This window comes from Paralichthys olivaceus, chromosome 8, assembly GCF_024713975.1.
Source record: "Paralichthys olivaceus isolate ysfri-2021 chromosome 8, ASM2471397v2, whole genome shotgun sequence".
NCBI classification, from domain to species: Eukaryota; Metazoa; Chordata; class Actinopteri; order Pleuronectiformes; family Paralichthyidae; genus Paralichthys; species Paralichthys olivaceus.
The window spans coordinates 984,596-1,010,535 of NC_091100.1; the positions used below are offsets into that span (position 1 = coordinate 984,596).

Below are 25,940 nucleotides of genomic sequence, written 5' to 3' on the forward strand. Positions count from 1 at the left end.
CAGATAAAGGCTCAGTCAGGCTCAACGTTCAATCCTAAAGAAATGTTCAGTTGATTTTTGCAGTTTTCTGCATCATTTGTCTCAATAAGTTTAAACTCACTACGTCAACAGCTGAGATCTGGGAACATGAAACGTCTCTGAGTGGACACCTCTGAGCAGTTTCACTGTTTACTGAGGGTTTGTGAGGACGAAGGGACGAAGGGACGAAGGGACAGAAAAAAGCAGGAAGTCGAGTGACTTCGAATTCAGAGCAAAAAAAATCACGTAAGGAGCGAAGACAGCAAATAAAGATGGACGACATGACCGCTGCCAAAAGTGAAGCCGAATCATCTCAATCGCCCCCTGGTGGCTGGTTTCAGGAGAGGTCAGACTCCCTGCCTCCTCCATGTTAGCCAACGGGTCAAGGACCAAACTCCTCTGCTTCTTGACCATTGATCGCAGGAGACAGTCGGGACTGTTGGTACGTTCCAGTCACAAGGATTTTTTTAATTTAAGACAATAAAAGTCAACATTATGTTTTGACGGAAGAAGCTGAAGGTTTGTCACAGTTTTTCCAGAACGCACCTTCACTCCTCGGTTCTCCATCTGCCGTCTCCACCCGACGGTCTTATCGGAGCTGGAGCAGACAGACTCCAGAGAGCGGCAGAGAAAAGGCCTGTGGAGGGTGTGAAGGTGTGAAGCACACTGTGCCGAGCGCAAGCACAGATAACAAACAGTTTATCAGCGAGCCAAAGAAACTCCGCTGGAGGAGGCAAAGTCGTCCCGCCGCAATCAGAGCGGGACGAGGACGAGCGCGAGAGACAGAGGGACAGAAAGAGTGAGACGAGTAGAGGGGACAGGGCCGGTGCGTCGCAGAGGACTGAGCCTTTCAACCGGGAGGTAAATGTGAGGAATCAGGCAGGTGATGGAAACGATAAAAAAAAAAAAAAAAGACAGGAAAGCGTTCTGGCTTCCTGTCACTGCGGAGCCACTTGACATTTCTGTTGACATTTGAGCCCGTTTGAATCTGCTTGAAATTGCAGCGTTTCATCCCGACGTAATGCGACGCTTCAGAAACACCCGTCTTATCTGCGAGATTATGCGGCTGTATTATACGGAGGTATTATGCGGCGCTAATAGTGCATGTAGATACTTCACAAATGATACTAAAAATGCCTCGCATCACACACAAGGAGGATTTGGCCCCTCAGTCAAAGAATACTTCCGAGTATGCAAATGCCCACAAAAGAATTAGGGCTTAACAGATTTGACTCACTCAAACAATGGCATGCGGCTCTTTTCCCAGGATGCAACTGTCCGTCAGTTTGCAGGATTAAGGCTCTGGGTTGTGACAATGTGTTGAATGAAAAAGGACAAAGAGACACCTCCTTTATTACGGGGATATGACTATAAATGCTTCTCTTATTATGTCTGACGAACGATTCAAGCCTGAGGACGGAGGAGAGATGGGCCGAGGCTACACACTGCCCCCTGTGGGACAATCCTGCTCACTGCATGACTGTGTCACTGCGTCTCCTTCATGTGAGGACATGTTGGACCCCAGTTTTTTTTTCTGTTTTGTCAAATTACAATAAACAATTAGTCAAATTAAATGAAAAACTGTTAATTCACATGCACTTCATAAAAATAAAAAAAAAAGGGAAAAATTGTGGTAATGGAGCTTTTTTTTTTTCTGTTTAAATATTAAATTAGTTTGAAACCGTATTTAAATGTGCTGAGAATACCAGATATTTTCTGTTAAACTAAAAAATATATTTACTAAGACTGGAAAATATGAAATAATTTTTTATTTTATAATTTACTACATAATTACATGCAAGCGTTGTTTCTAATGTCGGCCGTGAGCGCCGTCTTTTTGTTGATCGTTACAGTGACTGTGATGAAACCAGCAACAAATAGTTAATAATAAACTTCATCTACACAGAGATGAAGATGCTTTACAAGTTCATGAACATTTCAAATCAATTTGAAGTTCACGCAACTTTAGAGCACGATTACAGAAATAAGAAATGTTCCAGAGCGTTCTGAGGTGCAGGACAAACCGGCCTTAAAGGTCAACAATAAAAACTTGGTTGTGCGTTTTGGACGAGCTGTAAATGACGTCGACACTGTTGCTCAGGCAGGAGAAGAGAGAACTGCAATAATTCAAACAAGAGGAAGTGAAGACATCAACCTCTAAAGATTCTCGAACATCCTCCGAACTCCTGACGTTCTCCAGAGGGTCTGGATATGAACGCCTGAATGAGCGTCCGTCGTGTGTGAGAGACGAACTCTGGACATAATTCTGTCGACACGTCCAGAGTTCACGTCTGAAAAAATGTTTCTCCGGCACTGAACAAATATTTTGATGCTACTAATGTTAGCTATTTGATTTTTTTTTTTTAAAGTGAGCTGGCTGACTCACGATTGGTCGAGTGTGTAGCGGGACCTCAATGACGTGGCTTCATCCCTCGGGTCCAAATGACGTCACCAGGTCAAGATGTCCACGTCGGTGGAGACGTGTCGTCCATCTTAACCTGTGGTGAAAACAAATAAACGTCAGTTAGCATCAGCACATGTCTCCTCTATCTCCGTGTAGCTCGTTCAGAACATTCACTTGGGAATCACTAGCTACGAACGCTGAACTTTATTTTCTGACCCTGTTTCACTTTTTTGTTTTGACACAAATATCGGAACTTTCTACGCTGCACAATTTTATCACAGCGTCGACGTCCCAACGGTTCCTTGTTGTTAGATCACACACAACATGTATGTAACATGACGAGAGACTCAACCACAGAGAAGAGGAGCATTGAATTGTTATTGAATTATTTATTATTGAATTATTAGTATGATTATATATAGTTAACACGAGTATCTGAACTTTTATCACTTCTGTTTAAAACTAGTCAGAAAAACATAAAAACTACGAGTCCAGTGTTTCATCAGGTCACAACTAAAACCAGAGACGAGTTTATCAGAGAAACTTCAGGCAATGACACTGATAATAACACACACACACACACACACTGATAATAACACACACACACACACACACACACACACTGATAATAACACACACACACACACACTGATAATAACACACACACACACACACTGATAATAACACACACACACACACTGATAATAACACACACACACACACTGATAATAACACACACACACACACACACTGATAATAACACACACACACACACACTGATAATAACACACACACACACACACTGATAATAACACACACACACACACTGATAATAACACACACACACACACACACTGATAATAACACACACACACACACACTGATAATAACACACACACACACACACTGATAATAACACACACACACACACACTGATAATAACACACACACACACACTGATAATAACACACACACACACACTGATAATAACACACACACACACACACACTGATAATAACACACACACACACACACTGATAATAACACACACACACACACACTGATAATAACACACACACACACACACACTGATAATAACACACACACACTGATAATAACACACACACACACACACTGATAATAACACACACACACACACACTGATAATAACACACACACACACACACACTCACAGACACACACACACCTGCAGAAATAACTCACGAGGTCGAAACACTGACGGAGAAACTTCGTCCGAACAAACAGCATCAGAGACAAACACACAAAGTGAACTGCACACAGGTGAGTCTGACGAGCAGGTGAGCAAAAAGGAGGGAAACCAGACAAACACAGGAAGTCAAGTGCTCTGAAACAGGAAACACAGGTGAATTCAAAATAAAACAGGAAGTCATGAACTCAAAGTGGAGATGACTGAAGGAATGCATTTGAGGATTGTGGGTAGTGTAGTCCTTCTCCTTGACATCACAAATAAAAAAGTTTTTTTCTGAAAACACAATTCAGACAGACTTGTGGCTTCTGCGGGAAAAGATAATTTTGTGTAAATCTACCGTGGATGATTAAAACATTGTGGCTGAAAATCCAAATCTCCAGGCTGCGGAGCTCCGTTCCCTGTTTCTGATTTATCTCGTTCACATGAGGTCACAGTAACCTTGACCTTTGACCTTCAACCACCAACTGAACATTTACACCAAATTTGAAGAAAATTCCCCTGAAAACGAAACGGACGAGCAACCTGAAAACACAATACCTCCGGCCACCGGGTGTCGCTAGTGCAGGGAGGTGAAAACCAAAAACACAAGGTTGAATCTAAAGATCCACAACCAGACACAACGAACTCGCTCATGTCAGGGGTCGTCCTCTGCTCCATATCTTCATCCAATCAGAGCTGAGCGTCGCTGAGCTGAGGAGCCGTCTTATCAGGCCGAGCAGCCCCTCCACCTCACCGGCCCGCCGCCCGCCACCCAATCACACTTCACACGGCTCCGCTAATAGAAAAATAAATTGCTGGGAATCCGATTCCAACACTGTGAGAGCACGAGAAAGAGAAAACTGAGTCTGATTCCTCTGAACGAAGCCCAGAACATCAGGATCACGTTATTAAACACTGATGGGATTAGTGACTCGTCCTGATTCACCATACGCTCACACTCTCTCTCTCTCACACACAGACACACACACACACACACTGATACACATGCTCGACCAATCAGGAGCGAGTGTCAGCTGTCAATCATGACGCCTCAGCCTGTTTTTTATATCATTAAATAACTAATTAAAACCAAACTCATCAGAAACATGAACAACGTCTGTCAGAGAAATACAGTCGACACGTTTATTTCTTTTTGTGTCTCTGAGAAGTCTCTGATCTGCCTCTCTAAAGAAACGTTTCCTAACCTGTATGTGTGTATAAATACATACATGACGTCATAAGAACACACATGAAAATGTTTCCGTGGATAGTTTGTTCACATCCTCAACGAGTTCCGGTCTGTTTGTTCGTATTTAAGATTCAATAACAAAGTCAGCAAAAATAGAAATACAACCAGAGAACATTAGCTTATTTCACCAAAACCAAAATAACTCATCCCCCCCCCCCACGTGACATGATGACGAGAAAGTGGGACGAAATGATATTATATATATATATATTATATAATTATTAGGTTTGAGTCTGTCGTCCTGTTTAGTTAGTTTTAACATTGGTGTCACTGGTCCAACGTGGGCAGCTGATCAGAGAGCTTGGTTTGATTTGGACACTGTTCAGTATTAGTGATATATATATATGTATATGTATATATATATATATATATATATATATATATATGTCTTCTTCTAGGTCCTCAGATAAACTCCATCCACAGCTGAGCCAAACCTCAGGTCGATTGTTTTTATTTCACATCGGACTGACAGAGATTCACGAGTACCCTGGCTGCAGATCTCCGTCATGGCAACAACATTCATAGAATCACTTCCTGTTTAGTACTTTGTCTTTACAGTAAAAGCACAGCATTCGTTTTGTAGCTTCTTCATGCAGAGCTTTTATTTTGAAAAGTTGCGAACTTGGGAAGATTGTGTCGGTTGTTTCTGTGTCGACACGCGATGGATGACAAAACAACATCAGCTCAGTGAATCACAAATCAGAAGGGTTCATCCTCTGGGGACCAGACACACCATCCGTCCTGGAGAAGAGCTCAAGATTAAATTTAGATTCATTCATCTGAAGATTCTTTTTCCAACAGTCGTGATTCAACAAATCAACTTTTCAAAACCTCGACAGAAAAACACAAAGGGCTGCAGCAGGGGATTATGGGAGGAGGATGCTTCACCTGCAGGAGGTGAAGCTCAGCGTGGCTCATTGGACGGAGGCACGAGGGGCGGAGCAGCCTCCACGACCTCAGGCCGCCAGCAGAGGCATGAAGCTGAGCGACCCCCCTCCCCCCCACAGATGCCAGTGATGTCGTCCTTGGTGATTCTACCTGCAGGACGTGAGGAGCATCCGGACAAAGATCAGCTCAGTGTGGCAGGACAGCTGCTGAGAGCACATCTGCTCCAGAGGAGAGGACACACACACACACACACACACACACACACGCGCACACACACACACACACACACACACGCTTTTGTTTATGGTCAGCGGAGTCACAAAGTTCTTTAAGTTTGATGTAACAATACTCACCTATAATCTCGTATTTCACTTTCGATTGTTAAATAAATATTTTTATTTTCATATTTGTCATCTCCAAACTTTTCGAATCACAGTTTATTCATGAGCGATGTGATTGATCTCTGACGAGCCTTGGATCAGGTGCTCAGTCTGCTGAGCCACAGAAAATCTCCAAAATTAAAGCTGCACTGATGGATTGATTTTTTTGGCCACTAGGGGCAGAAACTGCCACAGAACACTTGACAGATCCTCAGCTGACGTTATATTCATGTGTCAGAATGACGTCTGAGCAAATTGTTCCATTGTCGGGCGGGTGTGTGAGCGCAGTGGATTTATCAGAGCTTAAACTGGGTCAGTTACATTAATCTACATCGCAGGTCTGAAGCCCAAAGACAATACGAGACGGTGGAAAAGAGGATCTGTTTGTGAGCGCAGAGAAGGGCCGAGGGAACAAGCACCCTGTAATAAAGCAGAGTAAGGTCAGCAGACTCCCCATGTGACAGCACGCCGCCCTGGATTAGCTGCTGTAAGCCTATTAAAGTGGTTCGGACTGGGTGGGCCGCCTCAGACTACACTTCACTCCCCGCACACAGCGGTGCAGGGTGGCCGCTCTGAAACTGGAAGGTCACGCTTCCATCAACGGGCCGAGCGTCCTGCAGGAGTGTCCTTGACCGAGAGAGTCACTCAGACACACCTGAATTTAAATGTGTAGAAAATGTTCAGAGAGTCGATTATTGATCCTGACGATTAAAATGTGTTGATACAAATTCCCACAAGTTCGAAACGTCTTTCTTGTTTCTTGGTTTATAAACACGAGTTTCCCCTCTATTGGTCAGATTCTACTACGACTACATTTTAGTGAAGGGGCCGATCCCGTAAATACCAAGACAAGAGGAAAATGCTGTTTATAATTGTGACTTTAATTCATCAGATAACAGTGGAGCAGAGAATAAGACAGTGAAAGAAAACTAAATAAAGACCTCTGAACAAACAGTCATGATTCTCCACTGGGATCACATCTTCCCGCCCTGCCGTGGCTCCAGGTAGACGTCCGGCGGCAGCAGGGGGCTGAAGCGAAGCAGCGGCAGGTCCACAGTCGGACAGAGCTCCTTCACCTGGGGCCAGGCCTCTCTGGGGGCAGCCCGGGGGGGCGGGGGTGGCGGGGGCATGTCAGAGTCGCTGGGGCTCGAGTAGCCGTCGTGATGGTGACGGTTGTTGTTGGGGTCAGGAGGTGAGATGCCGCTGCAATGAACCAGGAAGGTCCCCCGGCGGTGACGGCGGTACAGCATGCCGGCGGCCGCCAGCAGCATCAGGATGAGGGAGCTGAGCAGGAAGAAGAGCACGTAGACGCCTTTGGTCTCAGCTGACAGGCCCGAGCTGCAACCTGAACAAGACAGGAACAACAGGAAGTCAGCGCACGTGGCAGGTGTGGAGTGAAGCGATGATCCGAGCACGAGTACCTGCAGCCGCCACGTCCACGCAGACGGTTCCTCCAGATCCCAGACGGGACACGTCCAGGAAACCCGGCCGGCAGCGGCACGAGTACGAGCCGAACTGGTTCTCACATTCTGCTTTAACGTCGCACAACACCAGCTGGGTCCCACACTCGTTTACATCTGAAACACACACACACACAGGAAGATGCACGGCTGCACAGAGTTCTGTATTCAGCACTTAGCTTGACTTTTACGATTTCTCTGTTTTCATAAACAGTGCAATCTAAACCGCACAGCAGAATGAAGAACCGCAGGTAAAGTAACGTCTCACCTCGTTGAGCCCTATGAGACAAATTGTGATTGTGACACGTGACGGTCGCTGCTGTACCTGCGGTCGACACAGACATGATGACGGCCTTCCTGTGGATTCCCCCGCGGCCCACACTGGTGTTGATGAGGCTCTGGCCGGCAGCGTCCACGACCCTGTGCAAGTGTTGACTCCCTCGCCCCTGTCCCGTCTGCAGCCAGAGGATAAACACAACTCCTGCACTCAACCTGCACGCACGCACACACACACACGCACACACACACGCACACACGCGCACACGCACACACGCACACACACACACACACACACACACACACACACACACACACACACACACACACACACAACACTGAGCCTTTACGCTGCTACACGATGTCTACAACCAGCGAGCATCTTCTATTGGCTAATGAAGACCCTGTGACACAGTTCAAACTGTATGAGCCTGTTAAGATCAGATGAAAATACAAGACTGACAAAACTTGTCCCGTTGTTCCGACCTCTTTATTCTTTTAGGCAGCAGGGACGTGTGCGGAGTTTCCAGCCGCTCACTGATCTGCACAGAAGAAGAAATGAAATGCAGGAAAATCCTTCGGGTACATTTTCAGAGGCGAGCGGTGTTGGGAGGAAGTGGACACCTGTCGTCCATCTTTATTTACAGTCCGAGACAAATGTGCAGTAAAAGGTTTGGATCAGGAAACAGACACACTGGACCTTGATTTCCCCACATGATGAAAACATGAAGCTTTGTTTTCTTCAGCTCACCAGAGTCTTCACCGACAGCAGCAGCGACGTGGCCACGTGGTCCCACGACTCGTCCACATCCTGACTGAAATTCACCTCGACGGTCACTTCGAACAGGTGATCTGTGAGAGAGCAACAGCACGGGGACTCATTCCCCCAATCACCATAATGACAGGACAGTATATTTGATATATATATATGATAGATTTGAAAACTGAACCGAGTAAAACTAAATCTTTTTCTCCTAAATCACCTGAAGATATTTAAACTTTTTGCTCCTAATGTTTGAATGTTGAATAACCAACAGATGCAAAAACAAAAATGAGCTAAAACATATTATCTGCCTTTTTCCAAATCTGGGGAATATTGACAGGTTTCATAAATCAGTTTGTTTTCTACTGTTTATGAAAGACTCTTTTTTGCAGCCGCTTTGTTAAACGTCCTCCAGTCGTAGCAGAAATACAATCTCAGTAAAAGTCTGAATCTATTAAAATCATTCATCTCAGCCTGAAACAAGTGAAATGCTCCAAAACAGGAAGATGAAATATAGTTTAAAATAAATTGACTGTTTTTTTAAAAGACAAAGAATCAACAGAACAATTATTTTAATAATCAATTTTTAAAAATCCCTTTCGAAACTGACAACTTGTAAATGTGAAAGGAAAAGACAGAACTACTCACCACCAGGAAGGTGAGGAGCTCCGGAGTGATTTCTCCCGTTGACTGTGCGAAGGAACACGAAAATAAACTCATTTGTTTCCCCAGAAACCAGCGACTCCACGTAAACACCACCAGCGACCGAATATCTAACAGAACACGTGACCTTGTATTTTCAAAGAAGCCACAGCTGAATTTACTCACGGTTCCCTCTGTGGTCCGACAGCGGCTCCACCGTGTTGGGGTGAGGATGACTCTGTTTGGTCTCAGAGGCGGAGGGACGCTGGTCTGAGGCCTCGCTGACCTCAGGTCTGTTCTCAGCATCTGCAGCGGCAGACTGGTCCTCTCCTGAGCGGCTGCGTGAACCACTCTCATCCTCCGGACCGGCAGCTTCCTCTAGAAGGAATGAAGCTTCCTCTGGAAGGGTTGAAGCTTCCTCCGGACCGGCAGCTTCCTCTTGAAGGGTTGAAGCTTCCTCTGGAAGGGTTGAAGCTTCCTCTGGAAGGGTTGAAGCTTCCTCTTGAAGGGTTGAAGCTTCCTCTGCGTTCCTTCGCACTGCTGCTGGGATGCGATCGTTGGGTTTCAGCTCATGGTTGCGATGCTGCTGAGGAGTCACTGGTTCAACAGGTGAGTCCGAGCGACCGGAAGGGGTGAGAGCAGCATCTCTTCCTGACCGGGACGTCCCCCGAGTGGACGCTGGCGCTGTGGGGACAGCTGTTAACGGGTAGATGTGACTGTAGTTTCCCAAGGATAGATGGAGGTTTTCACTCACCTGAGAAAACATGATGGAGAGGATTCATCACTAAGTCAAAGCCATTAGTACGGCTGGAGTTGAGGGTTTGATTCCCACTCCAGTGTGTGTGTTCACCCACCTCAGTGTCTGTGTCCGCTGCCATCACAACTGAATGTTGATCATAATAATCATACAATGGATCAAAGTTCACTGGTGATGGATGAAAACTGGACTCCAGCTGTTCATCCACTGGACCGAGAGCTGGTTCTGACGTCTCGTCTCCCACTGTGAACGCGTCCTGTGGGTTGTAAATCACCGGCGGTCCAAATGCCTGGTAGCGGCCGTAGAAGCCCCTGTAGGGCGAGTCGGGCCAGCCACCGATCAGCAGCACCACGTTCAGAGTGTTGGAGGTCGTGGTGTACTTGGCCTCACGCCAGCACTTCTGCAGGATCTTGTGGACGCCAAAACGGCCGACGGGCTCGTCCACGTGGACCTGGTCCTGCTTGAGGTGGCAGTCTTCGTCGAGGGTCAAGTCCTCCAGGTGCAGATGAATCCTCTTCCCAGGATCCACCTGGATGGTCCAGTTGCACCACAGAGACGGGTTGGAGCACAGGTAGTCCGGCGAGAAAAACTCACCGCTGTCGCTGCGCAGCAGCTGGTGGCAGCTCCGCAGGGCGAAGAAAGCATCGTCCTGACCTCTGTGTCCATCTGAGGAGGAATCATACCGACGGCCTCGTGAGTCTCAGCTCAGTGCAGGTGTGTGAATGAACCATGACAAGAGTATTTCAACGTGTCGGACATTCAACCTTTCATCAGGTCTCTGATGTTATTCAAAGGAACTCAACTTTTCACAATTTCCATTAAAGGTTCAGTGTGTAGAATGTAGTGACCTCTAGTGGTGAAGTGTCATGTTGCAGCTGAACACCCCCATTTCCAAAAGGAACCGTGGCAGCTTCAGTCGTCATAGAAACTCAAAAGGTTTCGTTTGTCCAGTCTGAGCTACCGTAGAGAGGACCCCCTCCGAAATATAGAGTACTTAAATATAGAGTATGAAAATATAAAGTATGTAGTAAAGGACAGGGCCCATTCTAGAGTAATTAAAAGAGTTTGTATGATTTAAATGAAACACTAGTAAATTTAATTTATATCTAATTTCTAACATTAGATTAATTTCTCCTCGATCTGACTCGATGGAGCTTTATTTCAGACTGACACCTCAGAGCGTGATCTCTCAGTCTGACTGCACGACTGTTCTTCAAGCTTCACCTCAGAGTTCGTTGTAATTAAGAAGCAGAGGTGAGATTACTCTGAATGAATTGTCGCAGTAACCTGAACTTCAGCCGTGTTTCATCTGCTGCTTTACCTGAAACTTGTTGCTCGGACACAAACAGTAAAAACACACATTGGCCTTAAATAAAAAACTCAGAGTCTCACCTGGAGGTTTGTTTTCTTCGTCTGTGTTCACCTGTAACCAGAACACACACAGTTTCACACCGGAATCAAACCATCACCCAGTGAAGAGCGGCTCCCGCTCGGTCACAGCTCACCTGTGCAGCGCAGCGTCTCCAGCTCAAAGCCAGAAGGAGCAGGAACACGTGGAGGCTCATGTTTGGTTGTTTGTCAGTTGAACAGTGTGAATGAAGTGATTGTCTTCAGGTACACTGATGTTTTCCTCTCAGCTGTCAGCAGCTGACTTTCATCAGGCCAGTGATTGACTGAACACTGTTTGTACCAGACTCGTCCAGCAGAGGTCACTCTTGTATTTTAGAACAGTGGAGGCAGCCAGGGGGCGCTAGCAGGGCCTCAGAAAATTGTAGGGAAGAATAGAAAAAAAAAAAGCTAAAAGAAAAAAATAGAATCACATTTTTTTAAAATCATTATCATAAAAGAGAATCCAATTTTTTTTTTTAATCATCATAGAATATAATCAAATTATTTTTAAATCATTATTATAAATATAATTTATACTAATATATCATATCGAAACGTTATGTGCCTTGCTCATCTTTCTGATTGCCTGTCATCATTCATGACATCGTGTGTAGACCTGGCGGTTTGCACCCTTCATAATATATATCATATATTATACAGTGTTGAAAACATGTCAGTTAATAATATTCTAATGCTAAACAATTGTAATAATTATTGAATAGTGAACAAAAGTAAGAAAAAACATTGTCTGTGGGTTTGCGTCCCTGGGCCAGAAGCTAATGCTGTTTGCGGGGCCATGGCGTGGAAAAGCTTGGGAACCCGTTTGACAACACAGCACATGTCAAACCCCTGATTTAAAAAAAAACACCTGCATCAAACAGAAGAGACAAACCAAAATAAAGGAAATTATAAAATGAAAAACTATGATACTCATTTACTTGATTTTATTCTCTTTCTCCAGATATAATTGACATGGCTTCATTAGGAAGAGTGACACAATAAATACAATAATCATAATAGCAACTTTTACTCATGTGGAAAAAACTCACTTTAATGTTTGAATTTAAATTTGAATGTTCATTTGAATACACATTATTGACTTTATTCAAATATGCTTATCCATCTATTTGTTTCTTCATGTTTTCTTCTTACATCGACTGTGTATGGATTTATTCTGTAAAGCACTTTGTAACTGTGCAAATACAGTTATTATACGTCCAGTTATTTAACGCAAGAGACGTATCCTGCGTCCGTTTGGTGCGTAGATCGAGCAGCGTCCTCAGAAATGAACGTGTATGCAAGATGCTCAACCCACATAAAGGTGGGGGCAAAACCACAGACACTGGTTTTATATGAATTCAGGACCAAAACCCTTGTGAAGGCACTTTTTTAAAATGGGATCCTCACAGAATTCAACGCTCACTGAAGGTTTTCACAGGCAATCCAGCTCAGGACGGACAATCCCTGACCAGATCTTCAACAGCTCCTGTGGCGTCCGGCTGTGAACCAGCATCAGGCGCCTGTAGACGCAGGTGTTGTACTTGTACCTCTCCTCGATGTCAAAAGTCTTGAAGCCAGAGTGTTTCTCAGGAACCAGACCCAGTTTCTTCAGACACATCCCAGTGTAGACATCATCGATGGGATACAAGACGACCTGTGGGGATACGCTGTGAAGGCGCAGCGCTAAATCCCCAGAGTACAGATAACCTCCACCCCCAGCGTAAGGCGGGTACTGCCCCACAAACACACTCTCAGGGATGAAGTACTTCAGTTTCCTGTTTCTGTGTGGGCCGGCGTTACTGATGACATCCCCTATGAACAAATCCCTCGACTGGTTCTCCGACAGGCCTTCCAGGAAGTCAATGATTCGCAGGGTGTTGACCAAGACGTCATCGTCCCCCTTGAGGATGTACTGTGCGTGAGGACAGTTTTGGCTGAACCACTCCAGGAAGAGGATCTCCTTCAGGGTGAGGTTGAAGAAGGTGTCTCTGTAGTCCCACTGGAGGAGGTCGTTGTGAAGCTCCGCCTCGTGGCCCAGCATCGGCAGCAGGTCTGGAAAGTGATCTATTGACATGGTGTTGCCAAGCAGAAACACCGTCGCCACTGTACGATTTGCTAAAACGCCCGCTCGTCCCCATGTTTCACGAATAGCCTGCCGGCGGTCGAAATGTGGCGTGAGTGACTTGACCACCAGCAGCAGGAAGGGTGTGTCCTCACAGACGTGGGGCTGGTTTATCAGCATGGGGTACGTCCTGCAGTGCATGTGCAGAAGGAAATCCTGGAATCGCTGCGGCAGGGAGTTGTAGTCTGAGATTTGAGTGTGGACTCTGTAGTCCGGGTCACAGGGGTTGAGCGGCCCGGTGTCATTCGACCAATCCGGCAGCTCGGTGAGGTTGTAGATGAAGTCCAGGCGCCGCTGCTCCCTGTTCCAGAATGATCCTCTCTCAGCCTCGGTCGGGGCTTGAACCGCTCGCCGGCCACTCTTGTCGTGCCCCAGGTTCCACAACACGCTCATTAGGACGCAGACAAAGACATTGAGCATCATCATCACGTAGAGAACCTGCGCTTTCCTGAAGGCCACAGGCATGTTGCCACCCCCCCCCCCCCTCCCCCACTGCACCTAGAGACAGAACAGAGATTCAGACGATCAACAACAAACAGATGAGAACGTGCAGCCTCAGACTTACAGCGAAGTGAGGACACAAAGGAACATTTGGAAACATGGACGCAGAGTCCACGTGGAGAGTTTGACCTCAGCAGGAGATAGACAGGAAGAATCCCCCCCCGACCTTGATGGTCAAAGGTTGAAGGTCACCGTGAGCTTACAAACTAATTCTGTTTGTGTTGCCTTTTGTTGTTTTCACGTCCTGATGCCTGTTGTATCTTTAAATCGTTCGTTTGCTCCGAGGCTTCAGTGCTCCGAGTTCAATTGTCGTATGATCATGAAGTTCTTACAGGTTGAAACTGTGTTTGGTCTCCAGGAAGTCGTGTCTGTGGACTGAGCTGTAAACCTGCACACTAACTTGGACTTTACACACAGAGGCAACATCTCAGGGCGAACCTGATTTATTGCCTCTCAGTGACCAACCACCGAGCTCAGAGGTGCGTCCACGTCTTCACCTGCAGAACTGATCTTTATCTACAGCTCCGTGAGTGATTTCAAGGAAAATAATCTGAAGATGACACACGTGATGTGAATTAAAAGGATTTACTCAATAATAAAAGAGGTTAAAAATAAATAAAGAAATGAACCTGCCCTCAGGTTTTCAGGAAGGTTGTTCCAGAGGAATCTTTGTTCTCTGGACATTTTGCAAATTGTTGATAACTTTTAGGGTTTCAGCTCCAGATGCAGAAAATAAATTAAAGCCTGATTTTAGTTTTAAAACCTGGGAACAAGTTTAAAGCTCGTTTGTGTGCAAGTGATTTATTTGATGAAAGAAAGGCTTCTGTGTTGGCTGCTGGTAAATGTTATTCTTTGTTTCATCCCTGTGATACATTAAGCTCACTGACACTTTCCAACGGTGTGATGAATCCATTCAAGCTGCTGTTGTGGGGATTTGTGTTTTCTATACATTAACGGAGATAAGTTCAGTTATCACTTTGTTCTCAGACACACAAACCCGTCAGACGAGTCCAGGTGATGAAGCTAAGGGCGGATCAACAGGCTGCTGTGCCTCCCTCATCCTTCAGGAGGCGGCGCGTTCTGGTACCTGGATGTTTGTGGCAGCGGCCCGGACGCCCGTTAATCCTCATTAAAATCTGTCATTAAAGAAAAACGAACCCTGAACCCAGTGAAACCTGAGTGTGACTCCTCCCTCCCTGAAGTCAGTTTTGTGTTGGATTCACTCACCATCAATAAAAGTTAATGTTGACTTCAAACCCTGGTTCACCTGGAAACACACAACATGAAAGATTACACATCGATTGATATACAGTTGTAAATTTAGGTTCACATTCAGCTTCATTCACATATAAGGTTATTTACAGATTTATATAGTTTACATAGTTTTGAATAATGGTTTATAAACAGTTCTATATACAGGTCTATACTGTATATATGTTTATGTACAGTTTTATAACTTATAGAAACGTTTATTTCCAGCAGTGTTCAAACCCGCACAGAAGAAAACGAGGGGTCAGAACAGAGATAATGATCATAACTTCACACGTGGATGTGATTTCATGTGACGGGAACACGGTCGTCTCCAGTTGATTCTGACTTGAAGGAACAAACATGGAATCATGGAGTGAGTCAGTAAAACCAGACTCAGACTGATGGAACTGATGGATGTTTGACCTCTGACCCCTCAGGCTTAACCCTCGTCCCAGAGACGCTGGATTATTGCTGCTGTTTCCCTCTGGCTGAATATTTAAGTATTTCTCGATGATGAGACCAGACAAGATGCATCACAAACGATTCATCTGTGAATTCAATCTTGTTGTATTTATATTTATCTTTTCATTCCTGTCCATTGGTTGGTTTTTCTTATTTTAAAACAGGATTATATTTCATTGGTTCTTCATGTTTAAAACCATGTCAAGCAAATTAATAATAAGTTTAAAGTAATTCAAATTAAAAAAGACCAATTATGTTGAACATGTACATTTATTAACTCATATTACATCAGACCATGTTTCAGAATGAATTATCGTTAACGATCTCTGTCCAAACAATGAAACTGACCAATGCTCCACCAGAGACTTTCACATGTGACCTGATGTATCACGCAAACAGAACATGGTCGGCTGGTGAACCTGCTGCGTGTTCATCGGGTTGTGGATTTCATTTCCCGAGTTCTTCTCTTTAGCGTTGCGTTGACAGTTAGCGTGGCAAGTTAGTACAGAAGCCGACAACGTTGTGAGTCCTGAGCACAAAAAAATGATGTCGCACCAAGCGTCACGCCCACTGTGAAGCCTTAATGCAACGCTTAGATGTAAGTCCTGCGTTAGCATCGCTTTCCATTTAGTTGTGGCTGATAGGAACCAATCAGGAAGAGGGTTGGGCCATAAATATAGAATTAGTTCTTGAGTCAGCAGGTGCCAAAGCCACGCCGAGTCTGTTCTGGTCTTCGAGTCTGAACATGGCTCATTTGTGTTTGGCCGAGATGACGCAGATCCAACAGGAGGAAGGAGAGAGAGGAGACAGTCCCGATACCGTCACACTCAGGTGTGCTGAACGATCCTGTCCACGCCCTCCTGAATGTCGGCCATCTTCTTCAGCATCTGGTTGACTTTGGCTTCATCAAACTCCAGACACACAAACTCAGAGTCCTGAGAGAGGGAGGAGAGGGAGGACATTTTATAGCAACACACTGTTAACGCTCCTCTTCACAGAGCAGGAGTCAGTTTCACAGTTTGGTCCAGAGTGAAACATCAAGCACGAAAAACTCGACAAACTCTCTAGAAGGTTTTGTTGATATATCATGTTCACAAGGCTAAAATAGAGTTTTGACTTCACATTAAAATCTATGATTTAAATTACGGGGACTTAATGATTGTCCCCATAAGAGAAATCAGTCCCCACGACATGAGGACAACACACACACGCTAATCCCCTCAGATTTTGCATCTGGACAGTGAATGTTCCAGATTTTAACATTTAGCTCCGCGACAAACATGAACCTGAGGAGAACTCCACCAACCCATCACACGCAGGCCAGCTCCATCTCCACTCTCTGATCTAATATTGTTTCGTTAATGGATTTGTGAACAACAAAAGCTCAACAGTCGCACAATAATTACATTCGAACCGATGTTCTCCTGGGCAAGGCACTGACGCAGTGAGTGGAGGACCGAGGTCGCACTAGGTCTCACCTGTCCAGCTCTGCCCACTTCCAGCTCCACCAGAGCGACTGGACCGCTGTGGGCGGCGTCGGCCCGGCTGGCTGCCGCCTGGAGGTCCACTCTCCAGGAGAGGCCCCTGAGCCCGGGCTCCCAGCGGCTCTGAGCCAGTAAACTCTCCCTCACACGGACACGCTGGCTCTTCCAGAAGCGAGAGAGGGCGGCGGCCTGTTCGGGGGTCACCCCCCCGCTGCCCTGCTTCCTGGTCTGAGCTGTGAGGAAGGCCTCCAGCTGGGCCTGGTCCATGTCAGCTGTGGCAATAGACTGAGAGATGGTGAGAGGACGTGAGTCTTCAGAACAGCACAGATTCAATCCTCTCTTCACTTCATCCATGTACTGAATGTGTGTACATGTATATGTGGTCTGTAGCATGTTGCATGTGAGTAGTGTGTATGTAGCATGTAGCATGTGAGTAGTGTGACATGTGTATGTAGCATGTGAGTAGTGTGTATCTGGTCTGTAGCATGTGAGTAGTGTGACGTGTGTATGTAGCATGTAGCATGTGAGTAGTGTGAAGTGTGTATGTAGCATGTAGCATGTAGCATGTGAGTAGTGTGTATGTGGTCTGTAGCATGTGAGCAGTGTGAAGTGTGTATGTAGCATGTAGCATGTGAGTAGTGTGAAGTGTGTATGTAGCATGTAGCATGTGAGTAGTGTGAAGTGTGTATGTAGCATGTAGCATGTGAGTAGTGTGTATGTAGCATGTAGCCCGTGAGTAGTGTGAAGTGTGTATGTAGCATGTGAGTAGTGTGTATGTAGCATGTAGCATGTGAGTAGTGTGTATGTAGCATGTGAGTAGTGTGTATGTGGTCTGTAGCATGTGAGTAGTGTGTATGTAGCATGTGAGTAGCAGTACCTTCAGCAGGCCTCTCATCTTGTCGAACAGGACCCTGAACTCGTCCTCTGACAGATCTGGGAACAGTTCCCTCCTCAGCAGATCCTCCGTCATCTCTTCTTTCTCATAATAAACTTTCTGAACGATCCCGTTCAACAAACCGCTCAGAGACTTCGCTGCGTCCGCCATGTTTCAGCCCGGTCACATGACCAACGCGGGGCAAGTCACGTGAGCTCCGGTACAACCAACGAACGGCACTATGGGAGTTGTAGTTTCACTGTTTTAATGTTTTTACAGGTTTTCACAATTGTTAAAACACATTTTTTTTGAATCCTCCTTTTCTCAGAATTCTAAACACAAAACTCTTTTCTCAAACTACTCTCACCAAACCTCTGATTCTCACACCATCGCCTCAGAACAGTTTCACATGTGCTCAAACCTGAACAATGTTGTCAGACGAGTCGGTCAAATCAGAAAAACTGCAGAGCTGTCATCAAACACTTCACCAGAAAAACAGAAAACAGTGATCGAGGCCTGTTGCTCATGGAGAAATGTTCATTGGTCACAATAAAGAACTTCATCCACATCACACGTTATATTTGCCCTTGAGAGGCAACGGGGGAAAAAACCCTCGTGCTCCGTACCCAGCCCTGACACTTCTCCTCACCAGCCTCATCACAGGCTCGTTCCATGGACTCGAGAAGATTACAGTCAGCCTGGAGCAGGGCTGTCGCTCGTACACCTTCCATCTCCAAGTGATTCACACAACAGGAATTAGTGTTTTAGCAATTCAGAAAAACTGTAAATGAGGAAAGGCTTTTTTTTTAAATTTCCACCTCACAACCGTTTCATATGTGTCCGTATAAAGTCTAATGGAGCAAAGTTGTCAGTGTCGGCGTCTGATGACATTTTTATTAGATTATTGGTTTGTTGATTTTCACATTAGACCACAGGACAGGAAGTCAGTGGTGATGACACTCAGCCATCACCACTAACGTTTACAACATCTTTGGTTGGTGTTTTCGGGGGGGGGGTAGGGGTTGTTGTCTACCTCTATCTCCACCCTGACCTGGCCCTCTAAACTCTCCCTGAAGGCCAGACGCATGTATTCAGCTGACGTGTCAACAGGAACTATGATGTGTGCCACAGTGCTCTCTCTGCGACCGTGTTGTTGGTTGAACTGGATTTCCAGGTTGTGATACCGCTGATTGTCCCTGTTGATCAGTCCCTGGTTGTCAATGTGAAGATGTTGCGATTTAATCAAGCTGGACCTGGCCTGGTCAGTCAAGTGCTGGTTGTTCCATTTGTTAATTAAGACTAACGCTTCGATGAAAATATCTTTCTCTGGTTTTTTGATGTTACAATGACCTGCCACATGTCTGAAAGTCACTCTTCTGTTGTTGTTGTTGTTGTCGCCGGCGTAGACGTCATAGCCGGCGTCATCGACGTCGTCGTCCCTACTGGTACAGATCACTCTTGAATACTCTGGTTGTCGTTGGCTGCCGTGTGTCTGGGAATACTCACACTCTCCATGGCCGATAGTTCCACAGTAATCCCAGTCGTTGTTGTCTGTTGTGTAGCACCAGTTGTAATTTTTACCATGCCTTCCACACTCATGATTTGGGCGACAGGGCTCATTCTTGTAGGTGTAGTGTGGTAGAGGTGAGCAGTAGTCCCAGCCATCTTCAGTAAAGCACCAGAAGTAATCCCCTGACTCATAATACTGACAGCTGTCAATGCATTCTTTCAATTTCTTGGTGTAATGAATCATTGCCCTCGGCTCCACCCGACCACATTTTGACCACTCACCAGACTGCAATCTACACTCCTTGTAATCTTCTCCATAGTTGTCACAGGGAGTTTGACAGGTGAAGCCTTGGTAATCGACATTGTTGCTTGGTGAGCAGTAATCCCAGCCCATTCTGGAGTTGCACCAGTAGTAGTCATAACCACGCATTTCACAGTTGTCTTTACACGGCACATTGTATTTGGACGTAATATATTTTTTTGGACAATCGTTATAACAATGTTGCGAAAACCAATTTAACGAGCTCTCATAGTCACTGGTTTCTCCAGACGTGAGCCACAGTGAGAAGCAGAGGATGAAAGTGAACGACAGCGTTGAACGTCTCCTCGGATCTTCCATTTCAGCTCTGTGCTGCAGAGAGAGAGAGAGAGAGAGAGGAAGAAGAAAAGAAGAGAGAGAGGGGAAGAATAAGAGAGAGAGAGGAAGAAGAGAGAGAGAGGAGGAATAAGAGAGATTGAAAGAGAGAGGAAGAAGAAGAAAAAGAGAGAGAAGAGGCAGAATCATAGTTCAAGTAGCTACAACAACTCAAATATACAGAATAACACATGATGACCTCCATCATCACCACAGTCTATATAAAAACTGTCTATACATAAAGTTGGGTGTCGACATCTCCACTTCCTTCCACTATCGAGAACTGAAGCCAAAGTATCTTGGATACGAATGCTGCCATCTTGTGGGGAGGACGTCATCAGGCATCAGTAGCAGACACTCGACCAATCAGGAGTGATTCTCAGCTGTCAATCAGGACGTCTCCGCCGATTTTTATATCATCAAATAACTAATTCAAACCAAACTGATCAGAAACACTTGAACAAACGTCAGTGAGATAATTCCAGAAGAGAAATAGATGTATTAATCATTAGTAGTAGTATTATTAGTTTTATTAGTATTATTACAACAATGTCAGAAATAAAGTGACAGAACAAATAATTATGAAACAGTTGGAAAAAGAGGAATTTACTCGTTGCTGTGTTTGTGTGTGTTCACATTTAAAGCTGAAATAATATAGAATTACAGACACAGTGAAAAAACCCTTACTACTACCCAAGGTGACCATTGTATCACATTCACAGCAATAAACATTGATGACAAAATACATTTATAATGAGAAAGAGTTAAGTAATATATAAAGAAAATGCATTTTTTGATAAATCCCAGTTCATGAGGAGATTTTTAAAACTGCGTCACCTCGACATGTCCAACATTCATCATGTTTATTAATCAGAGACAGCAGAGAAACCTTCTACAAATAAAATGACCCAGTATGTGAATTCTAACACTGAGAAATTTTACTAAATCATCTGTTTCTGATTTTAATAGAAAAACAGTCACTTACAGTCAGTTGCGTGTTCTGAAGTCTGTAGTTTTTGCTGCTGACGTCCTGACATATATATACAGTGTTTGTCCCAAAGTCTTGGACTGAAGCATTGTGGGAAACCTTGAACTGCTCTGAACTCGTCAAACACTGTTCAATGTCTCTGTTTGATTAATGTAACTTCACTGTCAGCACATGTGAACCAGGTCTTCACTGTGCAAAGCAATTTAGCTTTACACAAAAACTAAATAGAATTAATTAAACACTTGATCACTGACAGTAATAATAAGATTAGTCAGTTCTGCAGTTTCTGCTATTTACACAGAGTCAAAGATGTTTATTGTTCGACTCCCCTGAAAGATACAGAGTCTTACACACACTTTTAATTATGCATATATAAGTAGACTGTATGTTACTATTGACAGGGACTTGATTTATAACTTAGAAACAGTTATATTCCATGTTCATGTGTAAACAGCTACAAGCTTTGGCTTCAGATGTTGTCACGTATCCTTCACCGATGACCCTGGTTCTGAGGCTGATAAGAGAGCAGAGGACAAATTCAACATTTGATAAGCGACTCTTCCCGTCAGCCTGAGCTCAACATTCATCTGAAAATCATCCAACAAGCACACAGGTCGTGTTTTTAATCAGTAGTTAGACATATTATAGTTACTGCGTCGTTTTAATTTAACAGAGGAAAATAAACATCACGCTCAGTATCAGCGCTAATGCAAAAAGAAAAGCATTGTAAGACTCCTCCACACACTGGAATCTGTGAGAACTCAGAAAATGATCCACGTTTCAGTCAGAGATTCTTTAAAGACGTTTTCTCTCTGAGTCTGAAGCTTCATGTGTTTGATCATGTTTCCTGTGATCTGTGCTCTGAAGGAGAGTTTTGTTGTTGTGTTTAGTCACAGCTGTAAAAGTACACAACATCTGGTTTGTGACACTTCCATGTTCATGATTCGAGATCGGGGAGCCTCTAAGATTATCTTGTAAACCAACGCGTCAGGATTCTTTGGGCAGATAATCGGCACCGAGTGATCGATGGTCAGAAGGTGAAAATCAAATCTAAATTCATCCCGATTATCCTCAAGTGTGTAGCAGCCTTAAAGGTTCAGTGTGTAGAATTCAGTGACATCTAGAGGTGAGGTTTCATGTTGCAGCTAAATACTCCCCCACCTCCAAACATGACAGAGAACCTGTGGTGAACTTCAGTTGTCATGAAAACTTGAAAGGTTTTACTTTGTCCAGTTTGGACGACAGTAAAAAACATGGCGGCCTCCACAGAGAGGACCCCCCCGATGTAAATATGAAGTATTTAAATATAAAGGTCCCATTCTAGTGTAAAGAAAACAACAACTCATACAATTAAATGAAACACACCAGTGAAAACATCACTAGGATTAGTTTATATTCAATTTCTGTCAAAAGTCCCTTTCACCTAAATCTTACACACTGGAGCTTTAACGAGCAGCATCACTTATTTATCACAGTGGTCCGGGACAAATGAGTCAGAGACAGAATCAAGCTCAGAATCAAAGTCTTTAATACAAACGTTCACACGGAGAAACTTACTCCACAAAGTGCTGGACTCAGAAGTGTCAAGATGAACAGGTGAGGCTGAGAAAATCAGAGACTAAACACTGAGAGGAGAAAACAACAAGACACAGGTGAGGACAGGTGAGGACAGGTGAGGACAGGTGAGGACAGGTGAGGGGGACCAGGAAAAACAGGAGGTGGAGGAAGTGGTGACCTGAAATAGGACAAAATGTGAGTTTCAAAATAAAACAGGAAACGAGGCAACATGCAGAATAAAATGATCGCTAAACTAAAGATGTGACATTGATTTGTGTCAATCAGTAGAACTTGTCTCGACACACAAACCGCCGCAGTGTGCACGAGAGGTCCAGGCCCGATGAAGCCAACAGAAGCACATCATCTGCAGAAAGCACTAAGAAGACAAATAATACAAACGGTCTGAGTCTGTTATTGATTGATTATTGATAAAGACTGATTGATAACAGATCAAGACACAACATTTGATAACTGAGAGCTTCACTGACTCATTCTGCCTCTGTCACAATCATCAGCTACACACGTTTGAGTGATATTAATTTTTACGTCGTTTACAACACTTCTGGTTGTTGTTTGAGGAGGTGGATGCTCCATCGTTGACTTCCAACACCACTGTGGCCTGGCGCTCTAAACTCTCCCTGAAGGCCAGACGCATGTATTCAGCTGACGTGTCAACAGGAACTAGGATGTGTGCCACAGTGGTGTTTTCTCCGCTACTGCGTTGTTGGTTGATCTGGATTTGCAGGTTGTAACACCGCTGATTGTTCCTGTTGCACAGTCCCTGGTTGTCAAGGCGAAGACGGCTCGACGAAATCAAGTTGGACCTGGCCTGGTCAGTCAGGCGCTGGTTGTCCCATTGGTTAATTAAGTCTAACGCTTCGTTCCGTAACCTATTGTTGGTTTGAGCGATGTTCCTGGAATCTCCTTCTTCTCTGAAAGTGGTCACTCTCCTGTTGTTGTTGTCGCCCTCTTCCCTGGTACAGATCACGCTTGAATTACCTGGTTGTCGTTTGGTGCGGTGTGTCTGGGAATACTCACACTCTCCAGGACCGATAGTTCCACAGTAATCCCAGCTGTTTGTTGTGTAGCACCAGCTGTAATCTTCACCATGCCTTCCACACTCGTGATTTTGGCGACAGGGCTCATTCTTGTAGGTGTAGTCTGGTAGAGGTGAGCAGTAGTCCCAGCTGTCTGCAGTATAGCACCAGAAGTAATCCCCTGACTCAGAATACTGACAGCTGTCAATGCATTCTTTTAAATTCAGGGTGTAATGAATCATTGCCCTCGGCTCCACCCGACCACATTTGTCCAAGGATCCTCCCACCAAGAGACACTGGTTGAAGTTTTCTCCATATTTGCCACAGGGATATTCTTTTTCACAAGTGAAGCCTTGGAAATCAACGTTCTCTCCTGGTGAGCAGTAATCCCAGCCACGTTTGGTGTTGCACCAGTAGTAGTCATAACCGTGCTTGTCACACCTGTTAGAACATAACACATTGTACGTGGCAGTGAAATACCTCGCCGGACATTCTTCAATGCATTGTTCCCAAAAGTTGTAGGTTTCTCCAGACGTGAGCCACAGTGAGAAGCAGAGGATGAAAGTGAACGACAGCGTTGAACGTCTCCTCGGATCTTCCATTTCAGCTCTGTGCTGCAGAGAGAGAGAGAGAGAGACAGAGAGAGAGAGAGGAAGAAGAAAAGAAGAGAGAGAGAATCTAAAATTGTGTATTTGATTACAGATTTGTACAATAGGCATTAAAAAAAGTTCACACACTGATTATGAATATGAGCAATAGACTCAATTACAATGTAGGAAAATAATTACAAATAATCCATAAATGGAATATTAATTAAGACTAAAGTTTCAAATGAAGGGATTTACAAAAATAATATAGATCAGATATTTTAGAATTCATTACATAATTATGTTTGAAAATGTTTATATTTAATATAATTTTATATATTTGTAAGAAACTCCAAAATTACTTGATTCAAAAATTACAAAAATATTTTTTCTTGTAAATATCGTACATCAAGAGACTAAATAATAAACTGATGCTTTCTTTCCATTCATGAAATAATTTACTAATTGAATATTAATGCTTCAATAACATATTCATCTGAACAAGGGATTAAAGAAATTAAAGAAATATTGAAATCAGAAAAGGCAGTGACCAAACAATTTAAATTAAAAGGAAAAGACTTTAGGAAAACTGTATTGAAGAGTGTGTGTGTGTGCAGTGCAAATATAATTCTACAATCATATAGAATTACACAGAAACTGAAAATACAATAAATCAATTCATAATAAAACAGATTTCGTTCATGGAACCAATGATCTACTGCGTCACTTCACACTAGACATTTCTTTTCATTTTTAGAGAAAACAGAAAAACTGTGACCATCTGTTGCTTGTTCCGAAGTCTCTTATTTGCTTCTGAATTTCTGATATATACACACGGACTGAGGCATTGTGGGAAACCTAGAACTGGTCTGTGAATGACCTCGTCAAACACTGTTTAATGTTTCCGCTGGATTCAACTTCAACTTTATCTTCTTTACTGTCATTATTGTCGACGCAGACGGAAAATCTTTCTCAGTTTTTATTACCCTGCAGAGTGTATATTAGTATTATACAAATGATTGTCTAAATGTAATGATGAGAGCTTCTTGTTGTGTTCCTTTATATTTTGTAGTCGAGTGTGAACAAACACAACGTGCACAGCTACAGGCTTTTGGCTGCAGAAGACGGAGCGTTCTCAGAAATGTTGAATTATCACAGACGACCGAAGGTCAGACGCTTAAACAAATAAGTGACAGTTCCAGTCAGTGAGTGTAGCTGTGCTCGGAATCAGCTGAAATAAAAAGAAGAAAATGAAATTGGTTGTATTATAGTATATTACAATTACAGTACGTATGTAGCGAGGGTGGTATGTATGTATGTACTGAAACTAATCTGATCAGAAACAGTCAGCGCGATAAGAACGACCTGAAATGACAGAAATGTTCAGGAGCCATTTATTTAACGTTTATTCAGTATTTTTAATTTGACCCATGTCACATCTGCTAACATGGAGGAGGAGGAGTTTATGACCTATACTGCAGCCAGCCACCGGAGGCTG

General features: G+C 44.1%; 4 protein-coding genes across 5 annotated transcripts; all 4 read right to left on the reverse strand.

Moving 5' to 3' along the window:
• Positions 1–7,009: 7,009 nt before the first annotated feature.
• Positions 7,010–11,862, reverse strand: LOC109643978 (uncharacterized). Its single transcript, XM_069530818.1, has 10 exons — positions 11,553–11,862; positions 11,440–11,470; positions 10,145–10,713; positions 9,477–10,044; positions 9,297–9,338; positions 8,637–8,737; positions 8,372–8,427; positions 7,935–8,101; positions 7,571–7,726; positions 7,010–7,494 (listed from the first exon to the last, which is right to left on the reverse strand). Exons 1-10 carry the CDS (start codon positions 11,610–11,612, stop codon positions 7,124–7,126), a joined length of 2,121 nt encoding a protein of 706 aa, XP_069386919.1. The 5' UTR covers positions 11,613–11,862; the 3' UTR covers positions 7,010–7,123.
• A 604-nt stretch (positions 11,863–12,466) lies between these two features.
• Positions 12,467–14,043, reverse strand: b3gnt2a (UDP-GlcNAc:betaGal beta-1,3-N-acetylglucosaminyltransferase 2a). The gene has a single exon (XM_020109244.2). It carries the CDS (start codon positions 14,021–14,023, stop codon positions 12,869–12,871), a length of 1,155 nt encoding a protein of 384 aa, XP_019964803.1. The 5' UTR covers positions 14,024–14,043; the 3' UTR covers positions 12,467–12,868.
• A 1,980-nt stretch (positions 14,044–16,023) lies between these two features.
• On the reverse strand, positions 16,024–21,390 carry commd1 (copper metabolism (Murr1) domain containing 1). Of its 2 annotated transcripts, XM_069530369.1 has the most exons (4): positions 21,259–21,390; positions 18,134–20,270; positions 17,251–17,541; positions 16,024–16,707 (listed from the first exon to the last, which is right to left on the reverse strand). In XM_069530369.1, exons 2-4 carry the CDS (start codon positions 18,299–18,301, stop codon positions 16,600–16,602), a joined length of 567 nt encoding a protein of 188 aa, XP_069386470.1. In that variant the 5' UTR covers positions 18,302–20,270; positions 21,259–21,390; the 3' UTR covers positions 16,024–16,599. The 2 variants fall into 2 exon arrangements, with proteins under 2 accessions (XP_069386470.1, XP_069386469.1); XM_069530368.1 differs by lacking the exons at positions 16,024–16,707; positions 17,251–17,541 and having other exon boundaries at positions 18,379–20,265; positions 21,259–21,353.
• A 1,376-nt stretch (positions 21,391–22,766) lies between these two features.
• On the reverse strand, positions 22,767–25,333 carry LOC138411180 (uncharacterized). Its single transcript, XM_069530370.1, has 2 exons — positions 25,221–25,333; positions 22,767–24,469 (listed from the first exon to the last, which is right to left on the reverse strand). The coding sequence occupies exons 1-2, from the start codon at positions 25,221–25,223 to the stop codon at positions 23,354–23,356; spliced, it is 1,119 nt and encodes a 372-aa protein (XP_069386471.1). The 5' UTR covers positions 25,224–25,333; the 3' UTR covers positions 22,767–23,353.
• Positions 25,334–25,940: the final 607 nt, after the last annotated feature.

Coding starts and splice junctions, on each gene's coding strand:
- LOC109643978 (XM_069530818.1), bottom strand. CDS start 11,612: ATGAGCCTCCACGTGTTCCTGCTCCTTCTGGCTTTGAGCTGGAGACGC. Junction 9,339..9,476: donor GTCGGACCACAGAGGGAACC/GTGAGTAAATTC, acceptor TCCTTCGCACAG/TCAACGGGAGAAATCACTCC. Junction 7,495..7,570: donor CGTGGACGTGGCGGCTGCAG/GTACTCGTGCTC, acceptor TGTCTTGTTCAG/GTTGCAGCTCGGGCCTGTCA.
- b3gnt2a (XM_020109244.2), bottom strand. CDS start 14,023: ATGCCTGTGGCCTTCAGGAAAGCGCAGGTTCTCTACGTGATGATGATG.
- commd1 (XM_069530368.1), bottom strand. CDS start 20,258: ATGGAAGATCCGAGGAGACGTTCAACGCTGTCGTTCACTTTCATCCTC.